This window comes from Lissotriton helveticus, chromosome 7 (genome assembly GCF_964261635.1).
Source record: "Lissotriton helveticus chromosome 7, aLisHel1.1, whole genome shotgun sequence".
Lineage (NCBI taxonomy): Eukaryota > Metazoa > Chordata > Amphibia > Caudata > Salamandridae > Lissotriton > Lissotriton helveticus.
This window is the reverse complement of record NC_136068.1, coordinates 1,866,782,229-1,866,805,577: the sequence shown is the minus strand read 5'-3', so window position 1 is coordinate 1,866,805,577 and position 23,349 is coordinate 1,866,782,229. Positions and strand designations below refer to the sequence as shown.

General features: G+C 46.1%; 1 protein-coding gene across 1 annotated transcript in view; it reads left to right on the top strand.

The window, feature by feature from the left end:
• LOC144770848 (putative DBH-like monooxygenase protein 2) overlaps window positions 1-7,858 on the top strand; it is a 138,202-nt gene extending 130,344 nt beyond the window's left edge. Inside the window, exon 13 of the mRNA XM_078655628.1 lies at window positions 7,533-7,858. Within this exon, the coding sequence (XP_078511754.1) occupies window positions 7,533-7,775 (243 nt within the window). The 3' untranslated portion in view covers window positions 7,776-7,858. The remainder of the gene's footprint in view (window positions 1-7,532) is intronic.
• Window positions 7,859-23,349: the final 15,491 nt, after the last annotated feature.

Sequence of the window (23,349 nt, the reverse complement as noted above, 5' to 3'; positions counted from 1 at the left end):
TACAAGACAAGGGTGTCCCTGTTCTCCTCTATTGTTTGCCCTTCGCATAGAACCATTGATTAAGAGAGTCACTGATAATCCCTTAAATTTACTGATGTATTGTAAAGGGGGGAGACGAAAAGCCTAGCCTATGCTGATGACTTGAAAGTTACCACCTCTGACCCAGAGGGTGCGAAGAGAGAGATAGAGATGTAGGGGGCGAAGTTTGGACAGTTGTCTGTTTGACTGGTAAACTAGAACAAAACCCAAACTGTGGTAAACAAAATGGTTCAACCACATGCCATTTATCTTGGAGTGGATATCTCCACTGATAAAGAGAAAATTGTGGATAACAATTTGGGCCCGCTGATTCATAGAGCTAAACTGGATTTTGCGAGAATGAATACCCTTAGGCTTACTCTGATTGGGACGAGCAATATTGTTAAAATGCTGTTTCTACCTAAGATTCTGTACTTTTTTAGGGATATTCCCTTGGAGGTTGATGGCTGCTGGTTTAAGAAACTAAATCAGATGATTATTAGGTTTTTCTGGGCTTACTCACACCACAGAAGAGCCTTATAGTTTCTGATACTTTTGAGTGAATGTGGAGGCTGGGCTGTCCCAAATCTTCTGCTATATTATTGGGCCTCAGCCCTTCAACAAATGACAGTCCTGTTGAAAGGGAAAGTTGAAGCAGGACCACGTGAGGATGGTCCCCCTCCAAAATATGAACTATTGCTAGGAGATGAGGCCAGTGGCTGTCTTATGCATCCATTGGAGTTTGGATACTTCAAAAGGGTTAAGTTTAACACTATGATTTGCGCATACAAAGAATGGTCAGATGTCCAGAAGAAACTTGGGTTAGGGCAACTGAACTTCTGTGCAGTAGAAAGAACATGTGAAACTTTGTGGGCAATGCGGGCATCTGTTTATTCTGAAGAGATTAAAAGTAAGTTTGGGTTGGAGTACAAGGAATGTTTTAAGTATCTGCAGATTTCCTGAGAAAAAAAGTTGGGAGATAAGTGAGTTTTTAAGATTTGATGAGATTGGCTTACTATTCAAATCTCAACCCTTGCTGGTATACTATATAGGATGCTGAATGCCAGGATGTAGGATGACTTAGCTAAGCATATTAGTAGGTAGGAAAAATTTCCTACAAGTGGGTATAGGGGAGTGCAAAGACTCTTTAAATTTTGCACAATCCACTTTAGTTGCAGCTAACCTACGGATGCAGCATTTCAAAATGTGGTATAATCTTTATATTACTCCAGCGAATATAGTAAAACGAGGAGCGGTTGCTGACACACAAGGTCCCCGATGCGGCTTCGATGTGGCGGACCTTATTAACATGTTGGCAACCTGCCCTAGCATTGACAGCCTCAAAAAGGATGTAGCTAGAATGATAGTGACGCAGTTGGGGCTTTGGGTAGCAATTCCTCCTCAGCTCCTTATACTAGGGGTGGGCAAGGACTCGATACCAAGCCATGCCCAGGCCATTATGTTTGTAGGTATGATGGTACTATGGCTCTGTCTGGCCACAGGATAACTAGTCAAAGTCCAGATTGCAATTCAGCATTGAATGGCTCAACTCTAATCTATATATCATATGGAATCAGCAGTTTATGTTCAGAAGGGCAGGGTAACAAGGAAAATGGGGCTGGAAATCTGGGTACCTTTGAGGAACTGGGTAAGAGATTTGGATGGAGATGCTATGGATGGGGAAGGTGCTCGGGGTGTAGGCCAGGGCTGGAAGGGAGCGGGACAGCCTAGGCCATTACCCATATGGGGAAGTTCTCATGATGAAATTGTTCTGATGATTTCTTTTATCCTTTCCTGTATGTTAGTGTTTTTTTTTCTTTTCCGTCATTTGTAACTTTCTCAATGGATGAATTTGATTGTTCCTGGCTTAGGCTTGAAACAGGGTCAGAGAGAGGGGGATGCTCTGGGGGATTTGTATGTTGAAATGTGCAATAAAAAGATCTTTAAAAAATGAAATGTTCGTGCCAGAGGAAAACCAACTATGCCTTTATCCATTCCTTGCAGGCTGCCCTTACCCAAGTTTATCTTTTCATGTCTGATTCCTCTATCTGGATCCTACCCCTATTGCAATCTCGGAGAAATCCTGAGGGAAATAGGGCAGCATTATTGTGGGAAGAAAAACAGTTTCTGAGTTAATACTTTTTATCTCTCTGATTATCAATAATAATGGATAGTTCCTGCATTACCTACTGGCCCCATGTCACCAACTTCTACTTATTTTTAAGAGATGTATTCCACAAAAATAAAGAATCATGTTTGTTAGATCTGGGGGTCTCTAGTTGACAGAGGTAGGTACAACTGTCCAAATAGGGACCCTTGCTTCTAGTCAGGGCAAGGAGATAACCCTCTGAGATAACCCCTGCTCACCCTCTAGGTAGCTTGGCACGAGCAGTCTAGGCTAACCAGAGGCAATGCGTAAAGTATTTGTACCAACACTCACAGTAACACAGTGAAAACACCACAAACTGACTCCACAACAGTTTAGAAAAATAAAGGTATTTTTATCTAAACTACACAAGACCAAAACGACAAAAATCCAATATACACAGTTCAAGAATATGGTTTCAAAAAGAGTTCTTAAGGTTGCGTTAGAATTCTCTACGTTGTGATAGAATTCTCTACTGATGCGTGAAAAGTTCACAGTTGCGTCACGTTTACTCACAGTACCTTTTAGTTGCAACAAAGTTCCAAAAGCAGAAGCTGGTATGGTGGAAAACAAGCGATGCGTTGCTCCTGAGACCCTGGGGAGGCGGTGCGACAGCCCCGCTGCAGCAGCGGGCGTGTTGCGACGAATCAGATCTGTATGGGGAGGAAAGCCACTTGTATGGATTCCGGTGCGTAGGTTCCGTAGGAAGTCTGTTCTCGCAAAGGCACGATGCGAAGATCTCGTAGGGGCTGCGACGATCTCCGGGGCGACGATGCGCGGTCCAGCGGTGATCCTCTCTCTCGCAGCTCCTCAATGCGATGGTTCTGCGACTATGCTCGCAGCGACGTGATGCGGTCCGCAAGCAAGCGGTGCGGCGATCTCACCCAGCGACGACAGGCTCTGCGACGACACTCGCAGCGATGTTCGATTTTCCCGCACCGGTCTGGTGCGTCCCGCAAACGAAGGATGCGACGTCTCTGGCAGCGGCGTCAGGCGCTGCGACGATCTCGACCTCCGTAGCGGCGGGAAACTTCTCGCACTGTCAGGGAAGCGCTCCGCAAGCGAGCGATGCGACACTTTTCAGTTTCAATAAGTCACTCAAGCTTAGTTTCAAGCTTCCCAGCACAGGTACAACTTCCAGAGGCCCCACAACTGGATCAAGCACTCTAGGAGGGACAGAACTCTCTCAGCAGAGTTCAGGGAAGCTGGGGGTGAAGTCCTTTTGTTCCTGGGACTTCAAAACAGGGAGCCAGCTCTACTCAGGCCCTTGGAGATTCCTTCAAGACAGGGGACACAGCTCAGCAGCAAAGTCCTTCCCCTCTCCTTGGCAGCAAAGCAACAGGTCAGTGCAGCAGAGCAACAGCAGGACAGTCTTCCTTCTTCAGTTTCAGCTTTCTCCTTGGCAGAGGTTCCTTCTTGATTCCAGGATGATCTAATTTTTTGTTGTCAGGGGTCCTGTACTTATACCCCTAAAGTCTTTGTTCTCTCTGTGCATGTGGGCCCTGAGCCCGGTCTGAACCAGTTCTGGGGTTTCCTGAGTACTTTGTTTTGCTGGCTGCTTCTTTCCTTTCAGAGTGAGGGGCAGGGTCCTCAGCCGCCCAGCAGGGGGGTGGAGCCAGCATTGTGGAAGGCAGGCACAGCCCTATTCAGCCCAGGTGCTAACTCCTCCCACCAATCCAGTTGCAAATGCAGTCATTCAGCCTAGTGCTGACTCATCCAGCCTCCTGGGGAATTCCCCAGCCCCTCTCACTCTCAAACCAGACAGTCAATACACAAACAGGCCCAGGCACACAGAAGGGTCAGACAAGAGAACAGCAACTTTCTAAAAGTGCTGTTCTCAAACACAGGATTTAAAAACAACCTTTCCTAAAAGATGTGTTATTAAATTCTGAGTTCAGGGATACTAGATACTTATGTCCTATCTTGTTCCTATGGGAAGAAATGCTGTTAACCACTGTAGCCAGCATCCCCCATGTTAACCTATGGAGCAAAATAGCCTTACAGTAGTGAAAAACGAAAATGGCTGCCATTCACTACCAGAGCATGTCACCTGCACTAGTACATGCTCTACCTTTTACATACACTGCACCCTGCCCAGGGGGGTACCTTGGGCCTTCCATAGGGGTGACTGATGTGCACAAAAAGGGAAGGGTTAGGCCTGGTCAGTGGGGACACTGACCAGGAGGACATGGCAGTTCTAAACTGCACACAGGCACTGCAGTGTCAGGCCTGAGACATCATTTTAGGGCTACTCCTGTGGGTGGCACAATCAGTGCTGCAGGCCCACTAGTAGCATTTGTCATCCCCAGCCCTGGCACACCCAGTGCACTTTACTAGGGACTTCATGGTGATACAAATATGCCAAACATGTATATCCAATCAGAAAAACACTTTACATAGAGAGCATATGCACTTTAGCACTGATCAGCAGTGGTAAAGTGCGCAGAGTCCTATTGCCAACAGCCACGGGTAAGGAAAAATAAGGGAGGAAGAAGCAAAAAGTTTGAGGATGACCCTGCAAGAAGGGCCAGTTCCAACTATGTTATTTTTAAAAAAGTATTCAAAGAAAGACAAAAGAGGTGGCAATTCTAAAATGTAATATATGTTATGGTATATACCAAATAACAAAGATTGAGTCCACTCCACCATTTTCCTTTCCCTGTCCCACTCATTCCTTCCCTTAAGTAATTGTTGCAGGATAACAGTGTACATACCTGGGCAATAATAGGTACCCAGATATGTTCGAAGTGTTTTCATAACCAACTCCTAATGAGTCAAACTATCCTGTGCCTCAATATCTAAGGGAATATGCTGTATGAAAGAGTGTATTGATAAAAATGTATTACCGAGAGTTTATCAAAACAGATGAAATGGAGAGATCATATCCATATACTTGAACTCAAAACCTCAATGGCTTCAAATGTAATCTCTAGGAGTCTGCAGGTCTCTGCTTTGAGTTTCATAAGGCATATAGTATAGGGTTAGCATATAGAATAGATGCTTCTAACGACGTTCTCTTTCAATGACTAGATTGTTTTGTGGCCTAAAGGCATAAATGTGATCCTATAAATTCCTATACCAACAAACAATTAGACTAGTTCCCTTCATGCTGGCTGACAGTACAAAATAGGAGACACTTAATCAAACATGAAAGATGATGTTTGGAAGAAAGTTGATGACAGGGAAATGATATATTAGCTATAGGTATTATCATACTTTCCCTAGTATTGTTTTCCCTAATGGATAAATGGTTAGTAGAATAGGCAGGGAGCTTAGTTCTCCATTGTGGGTGCCTACCATATATTCAGTATATGCAAATATCTTCTACATGCCAACCACCAATTTGTTTTGTCTCTTGTATTTGAAGAATATTCTCTTTGGTGTCAAGCATTCACTTAAGCTACTTTATAGATTAGATTTTCCGAAACCTTGCTTATGATCCTGTGCACTTCAAAGTGTTCCGCTGTGTTTAGAGAGTGAGATTAGTAGCACTTTTTCAGCGTGAAATAACAGACAGTGCTCAGAAGGCAGATGATGCTAATATAATACTTTCCATCTGTTTAGACCTGTGGATTGTGGCCTAGACAATGGGGTCTTATTCACAAATGTACATATAGACACATATATCTTTTCACATGCATACTTACTACTACTACACCTAGATACACGTCTTCACTTTTTCAGTGTTCGTCTTTTCCAAGTGTAGACTTATGTGACTTTACATCTTCAGTTCAGGAAGACAAGGACTGAATTTATTACTAGTAACTTTTTACATGTAGGTGGATACCTTCACCACCATGTTGGAAATTTGCATATGGGAAAGTATCGGGACATTTAATGTTATTTTTTAAGAAATGAATACCAAACATTTTTTGTAAAAGTATAGTAATATACTTTAAACCTACAAGTTAAGACACAACATGTGTAGCTGTCTGTTTAATTGTTCATGATTTGGTTTTTATTTGATTTCTTTATTATATTAATTTATATTTTGCATTACAATGTATGTGATGTGTTGCTTTTCTAATAATTTTCCAACCTCATGGTACATTTAAACACAGAAATAATGAATAGCAACCAAGTGGGAAGTTATAAAATACGTGTAGATTTGCTCCACATAAGCAAATCTACACATGTATTTTATCATTTCTAAATCAGACCCTACAGGTAAAAAAATGTATTAATTGAAAAGAAATCAATTGAACTTGTATTTGAAAGGACCTATGAGAACCTGAAAAATATTCATAAAAACGCAAAACACAAACATGGAATGCAATTGAAAACTTGGAAATATGGGGCCTCATTTATGAAAAGTGACACATCGCTGCATGAAAACAGCGATGCGTCACTTTTCACTGCGCCCTCCTTGCAACACCAATGATGCGTCATATTTACAGTATGACGCATCATGGCGCAAGGAGTTACAGATACGTCAGTATTTCTGACGTATCTGTATGGCGCAAAAATTACGCATTGCTGGAGTGTGTCACAAAAGTGACGCAACTCCAGCAATATGTCCCTTCACATGGGGCAAGCCCCATGTGAAAGGGGCTGCATCAGTCTTACGCCTGCTGTGAGGCAGGCGTAAGAAATTGACGCATTTGTGTCCTAGAAGTGGCGCAGTGAAATCTTATAGATTTCACTGCGTCACTTCTATGGCCCTTTCGTGCGTCAGAACGCCCCCCCTGATACATTATACCTAGCGTAGGTATAATGTAGCGCAGGGGTTTACAAAGTGACGCATCTACCTACATGCGTCACTTTGTAAATATGGTGCAACAATGCACATTTTTTACGATGCTGGTGCGTCACAAAAAGTGACGGACCGGCAGGGTAAAAGTGAGGCACGGCCTCATAAATGAGGCCCATGGCCTTTATGGTCCCGGTATCACTATCATGCTGTCCTTGCCTTGGGCTGTTAGGAAGGTTCACGGAATTTGCACCTGAAAGGGTGCATCAATAAACCCTCTTTTCCCAGAGGAAGCCAAAATGCATGGTCAAAAGTGACATGCCGACCAAAGCTTTCCTAGATTCCACAAGTAAAATAATGAATCCACTCAGTGCCTCCTTTTATTTGAGCCACAGTTGCTGGTGTGGTTGTGTTATGGCATGAATGTGTGCACCCATGCATGCATGTGTGCGCTAGCGCTTGTGAGTGAAATGTGTTGAGACATGTCACTAATCATAGGAAATTGGAATACATGGAGGATGGAGCATCAGCAGTCCAATCAGAACTGTATGTTGTTGGGTCTTCGGGTCTTTGAACAATTGGCATACTATGAGCTAGTTTAATATCTATGTCAATCTCTTTCAATTGACATTGTGTTTTGTGATAATTAATGTCTTCCAATATGTTCTCTGCTTTCAGGGATCAATTTTAGAGGATACTGGATCAATTAGCAACATCACCCCGCCAGAAGTCCCTCCCTGCAACAGTTCAGAAACATCCAGCACCGCCCCAACTATGTCATCCATGTCACTAATGACGAACATGCCAAATACTGAAGCTCATTGCCCAAATGGACAATACCCTTCATCAGGACACCTTTGCCTCTCACTGTTTCTCTTGTCAACCTTCTCTGCAATTGTTTCATCATTTTTAGATTTCTAGACTAAATATATGTACACCAAATTGTACTGGGTAAATGCAATAGGAATGCGAGCACACAATATAAAACATACAAATATAATTTATATATGTGTGCGACTGTGTATATGGGTTGACTTTTCTTTACGTTAGCCACTTGGTCCCCTTTGCTTACTCAGACAGAATATCTCTGAAAATAGCAAAACAGACTCATTTAACAACTATTTACCTTATTCGTTTAGTTATAAATTGTGTTCAGAGCAGCTATAATGGAAACAGGTGATAAATGGGGCCCAAGTGCATTATTGCACTTCAAACGGGAAACACTTTTACATGAGAACCAGACATTGCGGGCCACATTCACGAATGTAAACTTAGACCTGAAGTCTAACTTTAGGCCTGAAGTATAACTTTATAACCTGAAGTCTAAGAGCCTGATTTACAAAGGGCCTCTGTATGCGTGGTGGAGGTCCTGCAGTTGTGGGGGAGTTGCCACAAGTGAAGCGGAATCTCGGCACTGCGAATTCTCATTGTAGAGATTGTACTCCGAGTGAAGAGACTCCTCCACAACTTCAAGGACTATGGAATGAGTGGGGAAACCCTTTGTGAATTAGGTTACTTGTTGTATACCTGAAGTCTAAGTTCAGTCATCACGTCTAAGTTGACCTTTGTGGATTGGCCCTACATTTTTGGCACAGGGAGGTTAAGGGATTTGCCCAGACTCTGGCTGACCTAAGTCTTCAGCGCTGCCCCCCAGCCCACATCTCCTCCTTACTAATTACATTGGGTTATCATTGTGTCATTGCCTAGGGCCTTTATTAACAAATGTTAGTCATGCAAATAGGTCTGAGATCTAAACTGCTGATCTTTTTGAAGATGCATACGCATGCATTCAATGGAAATTTTGCGATTGGCCATCTAATGAAGAAAATCCATTCCAAGATGTCCACTAGTTTCATGATACATGTTCTTAGATGCGCGCACCTGCATCGTGACCACAGTCTAAACTTTTAATTTAACAATCTTATATTGAGGATGCCTGTGTAACATTGATAATTTGAAATACAATACTTGAAAAAATAATAAGATGAAAAAGGTGTATGAAGTGTAAAAATGATGTCAGGGACCTGATTGCATTTTGCAGCTAGAAGGCCTTTTTAAACAATATATTAAGGGGCTGACTACAGTATTGGGGAGACACAGTTTTCAGTGACAGAATATAAAGTGAGGGGTAACTAAAATAGAAGGAGATTAGATTAGAAATTAAAGAGAAGAAAGGACACCGGTATGTACGCTCACTTTATGTACTTTGTTAATACAGAAGGGCTGCAGATGCTTATGGTACACCTTCTGTAGTGAAGATTGCACTGGCACACATACAGCTCTGGTGGGAAATTAACAGGAAGTTCACTCATTTGCATGGGGTGAGGCCTTGAGCACATGAGATAATAATGTACAGCTACAGCCTAGCTGATTCACAGTTGGAGGCACACAGGAAGCTGAGCTGTCAAAGAACGGAGAGGGTATGCAACACAATGTGGTATTGCACAATCAGTGTGCCCCTGGGGGTGATCCTTTAAAAGGGGGAAAAGGAGTCTCCTTGAACTCCCCTGACATCCCCCTGCAGGCAGTTGTAGTTACATACTGCCTCCCACCAGCAGAGGATTCTATGCCCCCCTTTCCAGTGCTGGCTGGTTCATGCCTGCGCAGTGAAAGGTGGACTGGTGTCTTCACACAGCAAGTCCACCTTACACTAATGTGCTTCCCCCAGGGTAGGCACAAGTTCGCCGCTGTGCAGTGGAGAAATAGTCTGCATCTTGTGCACCCTTTTAAAAGTATGATATGGTGCACATCAGGTCAGTGCATACTATAGATAACACATGCCCAAGTGAAGACATTTGGTTTGTGGGGCTATGGCAGTATTCAAAACTTAGAGATTAGAGGTGAATGAAAAACATAATTTAAAGAGACAGGAATAGTGCAAACTTGCCGCACAGAGAGAGAGAAGGCTGGATGAGTAAGACCCTACTGAGTGAGTAGATGAATCTATGATGAACATGTACATGCAGGAATATAGCAGGCCTGCTGCATCCCTATTAGTAGTTATTGTTTTCACTCCTAACCCTGGTGAATGGGGCCCCAGTTTCTTGCTTGTATTGTGTTCCATGTCACCTTTTCTACACTACTTAGGAGACAATTCATTTGCAGCATGGACAGGTTCTGGGCCACATTCCGGGAATTCCACTTTCATGGACAAGCTCAAAAGGTAAAATAATAGCTTCTGCATGACATTAAACACTGTAAATTGCATGCATTCCATGTGCACCACTAACACGCATCTCATTCACTGACCTATATGCTTTGTGATAGATTTTGATGCAGGAGTTCAACATTGCTAGCACACATGTGAATTATTACAAGATGTATTATGTATTCAGTGTTATCTTGTTCTGACTGATATTAAAATTAACCATTCTATATGACCTTCCAAGGATGTTGTTGTTTAACTGATGAGCATAGGCATCAGCAATTACAGTGATACCTAAAGGCAGGACTCAAAGGGTTGTGTATATGATGAGTTTTAAATGGGTCTACTGACTTAAAACATATTTTATTCATGAATGCATATCAATAGCTCTGTGGTGTTGAGTTTCAACAAGCCTACATACTCTGCAAAAACTCACGATACCTTAGAACAGAAGTTGGCACGGAAACTGGAATACAAAAGACAATTTCATGTACATATAAGGCCATTTTTGGAGCACAGCCAACATGTGGGAGGAGTTTAACACTTTTGGTCAGTTAGGGGAATATTCTCAACACAAATCTTGACATTTTTGTTCATTTTCTGAAAATGACCGCAACTCTACTGCAGTGAAAGGCAAGAATAATTACACTTCCTAGGATTAAAATGGAAGGAGACACCCTCAAATCTTATAGGATGTTCTACATGGAGGGAGATATTAATATCCAATCAAATATTTCTGCCTAAATTATTTCTGCATTAATTACTCACCTAGAGGGAAAAGTATGAGTAATTTGAGGATCTGTGGCTGTTGGAGACATCCAGGGTCCCTGCAGCGATTCCTGCTGAATAAATAAAGACAGAAATCTCCTTCAAAAAAGAAAGTAGTAAGAAACTATCCTTTATTCGGTTCAGATAAATTAATAACAGCAATGCACTGCATAGTGTTAACAATGAGATTGCAGCAGACAGGGGTGGGAATGTTGTGTGCCATGCTATCTGCCAATTAATGAATGGAGCCCCTTATGCAGTTAGAAGTATGGTCAGGTCATTACAGACTGTGAAAGATGAGCTTATCTTAGCCTTAACGCACATATAACTCAATGGGCCCATCTGAGAAAGTGTAAATTCAACTTGCACAGACAAATGAAGATCATGCTTGTGATTCACAAAACTTAGCGGAACCATGTAGATAAATTACATTACATAAAATGTCTTTTAAGGATGTGTAGCACGTGCTTTAGAATTTCCGCATGTGCAAAACATACATGTGTATAAATGCTCAAGCAAGAAACAAATTCCCAAAAAGATTTCAGTATACCTTTGAAAATAGGAACTGTTCCAACATATTGGAAAACTAAACAACTATGCTCTTTTGGTGAATATGACTCAAAATGTCATGGAGTTTCTTAGATTTGTTGTGCCGTCATCAGGCTTGACCTTGAAAGGCACCTGAAACATTAAATACATTTGTGAGAATGAATATGACAGGGTTGGCACTTCTGCAATGGCGGAGGAGTGTTGCCTCACTGACTAGTGTAAAGCCAGCAAATGAAAAATAAAATGAAAAATAAAATGGTGTCCTAGCATTGTTTAATTGTGTTCTTTGCCAGCTCTGAGCCAGCTTGTACAGGGAGTGGAGGGGCACAGGAGGAGGAGTGCTATGTGCACTCCCTAAGTGCGCATATGATTGGCCGACCATCTCAGGCCGATCAAAACACACATGCACATTTTGGTTTCTCCAGCCCGGCTGCATTGAACAGCCCGGGCTTGAGCCGAGCATCTTGTCAGCCCGCTCAGGCCAATTCCACAGTGCTTTCCTAGCAGGAGAAGAGCATGGGGATTGGATGGGAGTCTGTTGCTGGGGCTGCCAGCACCAGGAGCAGAAGAGAGAGGAAGCACAACGAGGTTGGCGGCCAGCACCTTAAGGTACGTTTTTAAATTTGAATATATTCTAACACTCCCCTCCCCCACTCACTCGCCCAAGCTTCCCCTCCGGCTTTCCGTCCACCTGTCCCGCCTTTGTTTGTGGTGGCCGCCACTGGTATATGACGTATTAGATAGGGCCTTATTGAAAGTTCACGTTGGTCATTCATTATAATAGAGCTTCCCTGCGTGGTTAGCAAGATGTTTTTAAATAAAGTGCCTCTGCTCTTGCAGCAACGGTAAATCAACCCATTTGAGTTCATAGTCAAAACTCTGCACCCAATGGAGCAGTATTGTTGGTAAGTGATATCTATGACACACAAGTCCGACCGGCATCGTGTTAGAATGGAAACCGACCAACTAGTAGTCGGCGGGTACATCCAACAAATTAGGATGCGGTCGGAAACTTCAATATTTCCATTGCGCCTTGTGCTGCAGTCAGAAAAGTGCTGCAGCACAATCTGCATTAAAGATGTGAAGTAACAGTACTCTCAATATGAATAGTCTTGTTGTAAAGGTACTCTTGATGTACTTACCACAATGTAACAGCATTTATTTTCAAGATAATTCTTCATGTTCACTCTCATTTGACAAGCCATGGTGTAGTTGCAAAAATGGAAAAACCTACCAATTTTAATAGTTAGCCAAATCAATTTGATCAACATGTCCATAACAACATCAATGTAATTTATGTTTTGTACAATGTTGTTATATGAGAACGTCAAGTTTTTTTTAAGAAACAGGACACTCTGGGGCCTACTCACAAAATGCATATTGCAGTATTTTTATTAGTACCTGCAATGGTATACGACATATGTAGTAAGCAAAAATATTCACACATATGTGCGTAGAGGTCTCTGCCTCAGTCTCGCCTATCTTTCATGTACAGCAATCTTCACCCCAACTATGGAATCTTTGAACATGCAGATAAGGTATGTGAATTTGTAAAACACTATAACCTGAGAGGGGATGGGCAGTGGCTTGAAAATGGTGAATATTTACTATTAAATATGAAGGGTTATGAAAAAGCAAGGATGGATTAAGGGAGTGCGAACGAGGAGTTTAGGGAGGGGCATGCATCCACCTTGAAGAGAGTAAAGACATTCCTATTCACAAACTACATATACATAGAAACAACAGCCAACAAGCATTTACAATGCAACGGTTTCGCCTTTGGAAAAGTTAGAGCTATTGGCAATGTAAAGGACAATGCCATTTATTTATCTGTTTTCAAAACCAACACATAAATACAAATGTTGTCATTTACAATGCCAATAGCTCAAACTTTTCCAAAGGCGAAACCGTTGCATTGTAAATGCTTGTTTTGTCTTTTCTCTTCCCTCTCTCTCTTCTGGACTGGGTTCCATTCAGTCTGAGGCTGGTGCGCGCTCCGTTGGCATTTCCTATTATCACATGGATTGCCAAAGTGTTTTAAGTGTTATGGATTCCTCTCTGCCTCTCTTCTATTTTAGTCTTCTCTCTCCCTCCTGTACCCCCTCCTCTTTCTGCCCCTTCCTGGCTGGTAACTTCTCATTTCTTTTATCTGAAAATGTAAAGTTTTTGAAGTTTCTCCCAAGCAGTGGCAGACCCCTCCTGCCTCCCGACCCTGGATGCCTGAGCCTTCCGGGCATACCTCCAACAGGCGCTCCTTCCATGTACTCACTCATGCTCTGTAGCAATTTCCCACAGTGTGTGCGCGGCGCCCCTGGGCACCGGGATGCCGCGGCGCACAGTTTGGGAACCACTGCTATATACCATCACATTCCATATCCTTGCCCAATCCATCCCATCACGTATAGGATCCCATATCCTATCCCATTGCCAAACTTAATCCAACTCATCCCATTTCATATCCAATCCCATTCCATATCCCATCCTATCACATATCTCATCCCTTATCCAGACATGTCTCAGCCCGTATACCATCCCATTGCTAGGTTCTCCGTAGCATAGGCAGCCTTGCAAAATCTAACACATGTATGACACAATCACGCATGCTCTTACAACGCATGCCATTACAACACGGGCAATACAAAGAACGTGTTGTTACCACGCATTCCATTACCACACAAGTCGTTACAACGATTGCCTCAAGGAAGTGCTGGACATTGGAACAATATATATATTACTATTCCAACTCCAGTCTGTGAAACAGTAGGGAAGGTGTTGGATTTAAAATCCAACAGCATGTTCCCTAATGCAAGTCGTTGTAGCGGCTTGTGTGGTAATGGAAAGCATAGTAATGGAATACGCGGTAACAACGCGTTTGTTGTTTTGCCCGTGTTGTAATGTAGTGCGTAGTTTTGGCTGCATAGTAAAGGATGTTTTTCAAATTCAACATAGTGTGAGACAGCATAGCATATAAAAACCAAGTACATGTGAGCTGGCATTCAGAGAGCATAAATGTATCACTCACCCTGGAGTGTGAAAACACCTTGACGCGTAGAGTACTAATCCTTCCCGACTAGAGAACGTGCTGCACCAGCTCGAAAGCCATCAACACTACCTTAGAGCCATCAATCACATCGCGCCTCAAGCATTGATTACCTTCAAGGCCAAGGAGGGGTGAAAGACAGCAGACACCTTGAGGGCAGCTTCAACGCTATGGGTGAGCTATTCTGGTCATATGACCCTATGAGTGGAGAGAAAGGCTCTCTGCTTAGGTAAAGTTTGTGCTGTTTAAAGTGAATCTGGCATGGTAATATGTGTCAAACCCTTTTTATAACGCACTCTAAGTAGGTCGAGGTGAAATTTCTGTTATGCTGCCATAATATTGTGTAATTTCTGGCATTTTGCTTTATTTTTGTTATATGAAATTCCTGAAATTTTGCCACTAAGCCACGTTCAAATTCGTTAAGATAAAAATCCTATCACAGAAGTACGGAAACAACTCAAACAGTACGCAAGCTGCTATGGTTTGTGGCACTTGTGGTTTTTAATTATTTTGAAAGAGTAAATATTCAAATGTTGAGAAAAATATCCTGTAAAAATATCTTGAAAAATATGGGACATGGCACAAACTGTACCATTAAAAAAAAAATGTGTGTATTGCGTCAGCCATGGAAGACTCTATGCCGGGATGAGTATGGCTGGACCATATATATAGAGCCGCATATCCAAAGCTGGACTGGAAACCAAAATTAGCAAAACAGTTCAAACTAGCCGCACATTGCAGGGGGCTGGTGCTACTAAGAGGCCGTGGGTTCATGCCTGAGTCATGGCGGCCCATCCACCTCTGAAATAGACTGCCTGCTGCCCATTGGAAGAATCCTTCCCTGGTCATGTCCCTGGTGATTAGCTGAATCGTCTTGGTTGATAAATCAGCTGCTACTCAGTTTGTTGTGCCCCCTTAGCTAGTTTGAAGATTTATACAGCACAGCTTATCACACATGAGGGTATCAAGGAGCAGTTCATGGGCACGGGGAGATTAGATGATTTGCGCAGAGTCACAGGATGTAGCGCCGACGCCGAGACTCGAACCCGGATCTCCAGAGTCGGCAGCTCTGGCCGCTGCGCCACACCAACCATGTGAGGAGGATGGTGTGATGTGTGAGGTCCAAGAGTGGTGCTCAGATTGTGTTGTTGCAGATTTGCAGGTGCATTTAGGCCTCGGGCAAGCGACACACCGTCATATTTTGCACATTCCATCGGTGTGTATTGGACTTACCCCGCTGTTGCAGGGCCATATACGGTGTACCTGTAGTCAGGCGTGTAGCCAGTGTGCCATAGGTTCTAGAGCAAGGAAGTGGGCCCCCTCGCCGTTGTTCAGATTGTGAAATACAGTAATAATCAGGGTTCAATGTGTTATGGGGAGGGGTACCAGATCTGTGGGGAGGTAGGGAAGGCCTATACTTTTGGGTGCACACACAATAAGGGGAGGCCACTCCTATACCCAGTTTGTGCTGCCAGCCACGAGCGCTGACGTCACCCTTTATTTATACCCCCTGGTCCGAGCCCGGCTCAGGAGGGTGAATGCGCTACAAATTATCTGAGGGGGCCGGGTGGCTCATTACACAATGTGCCCCGGTGCCACTGCACCTGCTGCACCCTGTCCTTAGCTCAGCAGTGAAGATACTCATTCAGTTTGGGAACAGCCAGGCCAGGCCATGCATTCGCCATCTATGAAAGAAACTGCTGCTCTTGAAGTGAAAATGCCCTGCGTGTCACGTGCTGTCGCTGGCCGCGCGCCGGGTGCGAGGGCCTCCTGCCCGGGGAGGCCGGGCCGCGCGCGCTGGCTCGAGCAGCACCGGAGCCAATTAGCCGAACACTTGTTCCAGGAAGAGGGTCAGTGCCGGGGCGGGTGGGCACCACCTATGGCTTCCATCTGACTCCCATTAACTGTCACCAGGACTCCGTGAAGGAAAAGCGGAGGTGAGGGAGCTAATTGCGAGTCAAGCGGGGGCGATTGACTGCAAGACCAATTTCGTTCCCAAACAGCTCTCGCGCCCCATCCCAACGCGGAAGCGCGGCGGCGCGCGGGCATTCTGGAGAAAATGGGAACCAGCTTGGCGCATGACGCGCCCTGTGCCAAAATGGAGGTCACGTTTTTCAGAGGAGCTCACTGCTCGGGTGCATTTAAAGAATTCAGAATAGTTTGTTACCGCTTCCTTTTTTCCCGGTTCTTCCAGGTTAGGATTTGTTTGTACAAGGACACTGGCAATATAGTGTTAACCCCTTCATGTATGAAGATTTCTAGACACATAACCAAAGCGTTTACAGAACTGCTATATATAGCGCCTTATGCTAACGTCACGGATACTTTTTAAGCACAGTGACAAAAAATATCACAGAGGGCTATACTGTGCATATACGCAACTAACACATCATCTAATGGAACTTCGAGGATTTTGATAGATTTTTTTTAGGTGTATACGAGACGCTTGCACACCTTTCCACAGTCCGAGCTTTAAGTCAGCAAATGTCTGCCAAATAGCCTCAGGCCATTTGCTAATCGAATTAGCTCATCTAATACTAGGAGGTGATTAATTAGCTAACTGACTTATCACGCACTTAATTTAGAAAGAGAAAAGGGCTGGCACTGGAATGGTCTGCCCAATACAAAAAAAAACTCTGCTCAGCACCTGGAGACAATAAGGTCAGTGGGTGTGCTACACAAGTGGGAATATTCATTCATCCATTCATAGCCCGGCCTTAACTACTTTTGCCCGAAGGAAGTGAAAAAACAAGTCAGGTCCCGGGCCGCGCTGTGATTGGCTGACGTCACGGGGGTGTCCCGGGCCGGCAGCCAATCACAGCGCGGCCCGGGAATGACGTCACGGGGGTGTCCCGGGCCGGCAGCCAATCGCAGCGCGGCCCGGGACAAAGGGGCGGGGCTTAAAAAAAGCACCAGAAACGCCCCCGAATCGCGTTTTCGTGAGAAAGCGCGATTGACAGCCTCTGTCTCCCAATGGCTAGTCTCCATTTATGGAGCTAGCCAATTGGAAACAGAGGCTGTCCTAACCTCACTATTGAAAACAATAGATTTCGATCTGGGAGGGGCTTCGCCCCTCGCCAAGTTTCGAAACCTAAAAAGGACCCCAAACCGTCATAAATGTACTCAGCTGAGAACTAGAGTAATTCCAGCACCTTGAATGGCTAACCATTGGTACTGCAACACTCTCACATTGACTATAAAGTAGGTGGAGACTTACAATAGAACACAATAGGAAATAATATTTCTACTTTTCCAAAAATATATATATCTATAAATTTAATTTAACCCGTTAATTGCTGCCGTCAGCCAACGGCCGTCGCAAGCACTACCTTGGTAGTGCTGCGCACGTCCGTTGGCCGACGCGGCCCCACCTGCTCAAGAGAACGCCCGCAGTGCAGCGGATTTTGCACCGCGCTAAACGGGTTAATGTTAAGAAATTACATATAAATAAAGGAAAATAATTGATTTTAAGCTATTGTTCTTCAATTTTAAAATAAATGTAAATATAGTATTTAAAAAAAATAATAATGTAATTTAATACATTGCATAAGTTCAAGTTCAAGTTCATGCATTTATAAAGCGCACTACTCACCCAGAGGGTCTCAAGGCGCTGGGGGGAGTGGTTTACTGTTTATCGAATAGCCATGTTTTCAGTTCTTTTCTGAAGGAGATGTGATTCTGAGTGAGGTGGAGGTGGGTGGGGAGTGAGTTCCAGGTCTTGGCAGCCAGGAAGGAGAAGGATTTGCCACCCATGGTGGTTTTTCGGATGCGCGGGACTGCGGCGAGGGCTTGATTGGATGATCTTAGTTGGCGGGTGGGATAGTAGAAGGACATTCGGGTGTTGAGGCATTCGGGTCGTAGGTTATAAAGGGCCTTGTGTGCGTGGGTAAGAAGGCGGAAAGTAATTCTTTTGTTGACGGGAAGCCAGTGGAGGTTTTTTAAGTGACCGGTGATGTGCTCTTGGTGCGGGATGTCTAAAATGAGTCTCGCTGATGCGTTTTGGATGCGCTGGAGCTTTTTCTGCAATTTTGTTGTAATTCCGGCGTATAGTGTGTTGCCATAGTCCAGTCGACTCGTGACCAGTGCATGGGTGACAGTCTTTCTTGTTTCGAGGGGGATCCAGCGGAAGATCTTTTTGAGAATGCGAAGGACGTTGAAGCAGGAGGACGATACGGCGTTGACTTGGCTGGACATTGAGAGGGAGGAGTCTAGAATGAAGCCGAGGTTACGTGCATGGTCTGTGGGTGTGGGCGCAGATCCCAAAGCGGAAGGCCACCAGGAGTCGTCCCAAGCTGAGGGGGAGGATCCTAGGATGAGCACCTCCGTTTTGTCTGAGTTGAGTTTTAAGCGGCTCTGTTTCATCCATTCGGCTACTTCTTTCATACCTTCGTGAAGGTTGTTTTTGGCGGTGTTGGGGTCTTTGGTGAGGGAAAGGATTAGCTGGGTGTCGTCGGCGTAGGAGATGATGTTGAGGTTGTGTTGACGCGCGATGGAGGCGAGGGGACTCATGTAGACGTTGAAGAGGGTGGGACTGAGTGAGGAGCCTTGAGGTACGCCGCAGATGACTTCGGTGGGCTCTGAGTAGAAAGGGGGGAGTCGGACTCTCTGGGTTCTCCCGGCTAGGAACGAGATGATCCAGTCCAAGGCTTTTCCTTGTATGCTGATGTTGTTGAGGCGTTGTATGAGGGTGTTGTGACAGACAGTGTCGAAGGCGGCGGAGAGGTCGAGTAGAATGAGGGCCACTGTTTCACCGTTGTCCAGGAGTGCTCGGATGTCGTTGGTTGCCGCGATGAGGGCGGTTTCGGTGCTGTGTTTGGCTCGAAAGCCGTTCTGTGAGGGATCCAGGGAGTTGTTGGATTCAAGGAAGGCTGCGAGTTGGCTGTTGACGGCTTTCTCGATGACTTTGGCCGGGAAAGGGAGGAGGGAAATGGGTCGGTAGTTTTTCAGATCTGAGGGGTCTGCTGTTGGTTTTTTCAGAAGGGCGCTGAGTTCGGCGTGTTTCCATATTTCTGGAAAGGTGGCGGAGTTGAAGGAGCAGTTGATGACATTGCGGAGTTGGGGAGCGATGATGGAGTCAGCTTTGTTGAAGATGTAGTGGGGACAGGGGTCAGAAGGTGAGCCAGAGTGGATTGAGTTCATGAGGCGAATGGTGTCTTCAATGGTGATTGGGTTCCAGGAGTTGAGGTAGTTAGTTGGAGGGGTGGGATCTGAAGGGGGTGGGGTGAATTGGTCATTAGGAGTATTCTTGAAGCTGTTGTGGATGTTGGCAATTTTGTTGTAGAAGAAGGAGGATAGCGCATCGCAGAGGTCTTGGGAGTTAGTGATGTCGTTGGATGCTGCTGAAGGGTTGGTGAATTCTTTGACGATATTGAAGAGTTCTTTGCTGTTATGGGAATTGTTGTCGAGACGGTCCTTAAATGCTGATTTCTTGGCGGATCGAATCAGTTGGTGGTGTTTGCGGGTGGCTGTCTTGAGGGAGGCCATGTTGTCTGAGGTTGGTTCTTTTCTCCAATTCTTCTCCAGGGTGCGGCATGTCTTCTTGGATTTTTTAAGGTCATCATTGAACCAGGGAGCCATTTTGCTGGATGATTGCGACTGGTGTTTTTTCAGGGGTGCTAGTTCGTCCGCACTGTGGGTAATCCATTGCCTGAGGTTGGTGGCCGCTAGGTCTGGGTCCGTTGCTAGGGTGGGAGTGTTTTGGCTGAGTGATGTGAGGAGTTGGTCGGTGGTGATTTTGTTCCATTTTCTTCGGGGAATGGGTTGTGGACGGTTGTGGGTCAGGGTTGTTTTGTAGCTGAAGTGAACACAGCTGTGATCCGTCCAGTGGAGAGCTGTAGTGTGATCGAAGGAGATGTGCTTGCTGGAGGTGAAGATAGGGTCGAGCGTGTGTCCGGCTATGTGGGTGGGGGTGTCAACAAGTTGTTTGAGTCTGAGATTGGACAGGTTGTCCAGAAGGGTGGTGGTGTTGTTGTCGAGAATGTTGTCAAGGTGGTAGTTGAGGTCTCCTAGGAGAATGTAGTTCTTGGAGGCGAGGGCGTGCGGGCTGACGAAGTCAGTGATGTCGTCGCTGAATTGAGATCGGGTGCCTGGGGGCCTGTAAATGAGGGTTCCTCTAAGTGTGGTCCTGGGGTCGGTGTGGATCTGAAAGTGGAGGTGTTCGGCGGTTGCAAGACTGACGTCAGAGCTGGTTGTAATTTTGATGGTGTTTCTATGGACGATGGCGATGCCTCCTCCAGTTTGATCGGTGCGGTCTTTTCGAATGATCTTGTAAGTGTTCGGTATGGCTATGGCGATGTCGGGGGCAGAAGATGCATTCATCCATGTTTCAGTGAGGAAGGCGATGTCAGGTGATGCAGTGTCGATTAGGTCCCAGAGTTCGGTTGCATGTCTGTGGACCGAGCGGGTGTTCAGTAGGATGCATTTCAAGTTGTTGGGTTCGGAGCTGAGTGTAGAGGAAGTGTGTTTGGTGAGGGTCCTGAAGCAGTTGAACTTACAGAAGAGGCAGGAGAATGGGCCGTGGGTACGTCCTGGGGTAGCTTTGCAGCAAAGTGGGGTGCGTCCGGCGTTGAGGGCGAGGAGAGTAGCGGCATCATAAGTTATTATGGGGGGGTTGGGAGCGGCATAGGGCAGGGGGACGGGCGCTGGGCGCGGTCCAGGCTCGGACGGGCGTAGACGGGCTTACCTTTGGTGCACCTTCGGCACGCATGGGGCGCGACCGCTGCGCGTTAACGCTGCGCGAGAGAGCATCTGTCATATAAGGATAGTGGAGGGGGAGGGGCGAGGGAGGGTCAGCTGGGAGGCGGGAAGCGGGGCGGAGATCCGGGTAGGAGAGGAACCAACAACAACAACAGCAGCAGATCCCACAAAATGGCAGCGAGCCAAAATCGCCACAGGGTTGGGGCACAGGTAGCGGCACAATCGGGGGAGAGTAAATGAGCACAAAACAATTTACTACATACAATCAGGCACAATTGAGGACAGGTCTACAGCGCACCCAGGCAGTCTTCGCGCAGATAGATGATCACGCACGCTAATGCAGGCTAGTGCAGGCAGTCAGGCAACCTAGCGTCATGCAATACTATGTTTGCACGATCTCTGGCAATGGCAGCAGCTAGGCGAGCAAGCAGGCAGCGGTGGTCTTAGGAAGCGCAACGATACCACTTGGAGGCGGGGAGCTTCGTGAGGAGCGGCCGTTACTGCTGGAAGCAGGGCGGTCACAGCGAGACACACGGAGATCAGGGTAGATAGTATTAGTGGGAGGGAGGGTCAGCTGGGAGGCGGGAAGCGGGGCGGAGATCCGGGTAGGAGAGGAACCAACAACAACAACAGCAGCAGATCCCACAAAATGGCAGCGAGCCAAAATCGCCACAGGGTTGGGGCACAGGTAGCGGCACAATCGGGGGAGAGTAAATGAGCACAAAACAATTTACTACATACAATCAGGCACAATTGAGGACAGGTCTACAGCGCACCCAGGCAGTCTTCGCGCAGATAGATGATCACGCATGCTAATGCAGGCTAGTGCAGGCAGTCAGGCAACCTAGCGTCATGCAATACTATGTTTGCACGATCTCTGGCAATGGCAGCAGCTAGGCGAGCAAGCAGGCAGCGGTGGTCTTAGGAAGCGCAACGATACCACTTGTAGGCGGGGAGCTTCGTGAGGAGCGGCCGTTACTGCTGGAAGCAGGGCGGTCACAGCGAGACACACGGGGATCAGGGTAGATAGTATTAGTGGGAGGGAGGGTCAGCTGGGAGGCGGGAAGCGGGGCGGAGATCCGGGTAGGAGAGGAACCAACAACAACAACAGCAGCAGATCCCACAAAATGGCAGCGAGCCAAAATCGCCACAGGGTTGGGGCACAGGTAGCGGCACAATCGGGGGAGAGTAAATGAGCACAAAACAATTTACTACATACAATCAGGCACAATTGAGGACAGGTCTACAGCGCACCCAGGCAGTCTTCGCGCAGATAGATGATCACGCACGCTAATGCAGGCTAGTGCAGGCAGTCAGGCAACCTAGCGTCATGCAATACTATGTTTGCACGATCTCTGGCAATGGCAGCAGCTAGGCGAGCAAGCAGGCAGCGGTGGTCTTAGGAAGCGCAACGATACCACTTGGAGGCGGGGAGCTTCGTGAGGAGCGGCCGTTACTGCTGGAAGCAGGGCGGTCACAGCGAGACACACGGGGATCAGGGTAGATAGTATTAGTGGGAGGGAGGGTCAGCTGGGAGGCGGGAAGCGGGGCGGAGATCCGGGTAGGAGAGGAACCAACAACAACAACAGCAGCAGATCCCACAAAATGGCAGCAAGCCAAAATCGCCACAGGGTTGGGGCACAGGTAGCGGCACAATCGGGGGAGAGTAAATGAGCACAAAACAATTTACTACATACAATCAGGCACAATTGAGGACAGGTCTACAGCGCACCCAGGCAGTCTTCGCGCAGATAGATGATCACGCACGCTAATGCAGGCTAGTGCAGGCAGTCAGGCAACCTAGCGTCATGCAATACTATGTTTGCACGATCTCTGGCAATGGCAGCAGCTAGGCGAGCAAGCAGGCAGAGGTGGTCTTAGGAAGCGCAACGATACCACTTGGAGGCGGGGAGCTTCGTGAGGAGCGGCCGTTACTGCTGGAAGCAGGGCGGTCACAGCGAGACACACGGGGATCAGGGTAGATAGTATTAGTGGGAGGGAGGGTCAGCTGGGAGGCGGGAAGCGGGGCGGAGATCCGGGTAGGAGAGGAACCAACAACAACAACAGCAGCAGATCCCACAAAATGGCAGCGAGCCAAAATCGCCACAGGGTTGGGGCACAGGTAGCGGCACAATCGGGGGAGAGTAAATGAGCACAAAACAATTTACTACATACAATCAGGCACAATTGAGGACAGGTCTACAGCGCACCCAGGCAGTCTTCGCGCAGATAGATGATCACGCACGCTAATGCAGGCTAGTGCAGGCAGTCAGGCAACCTAGCGTCATGCAATACTA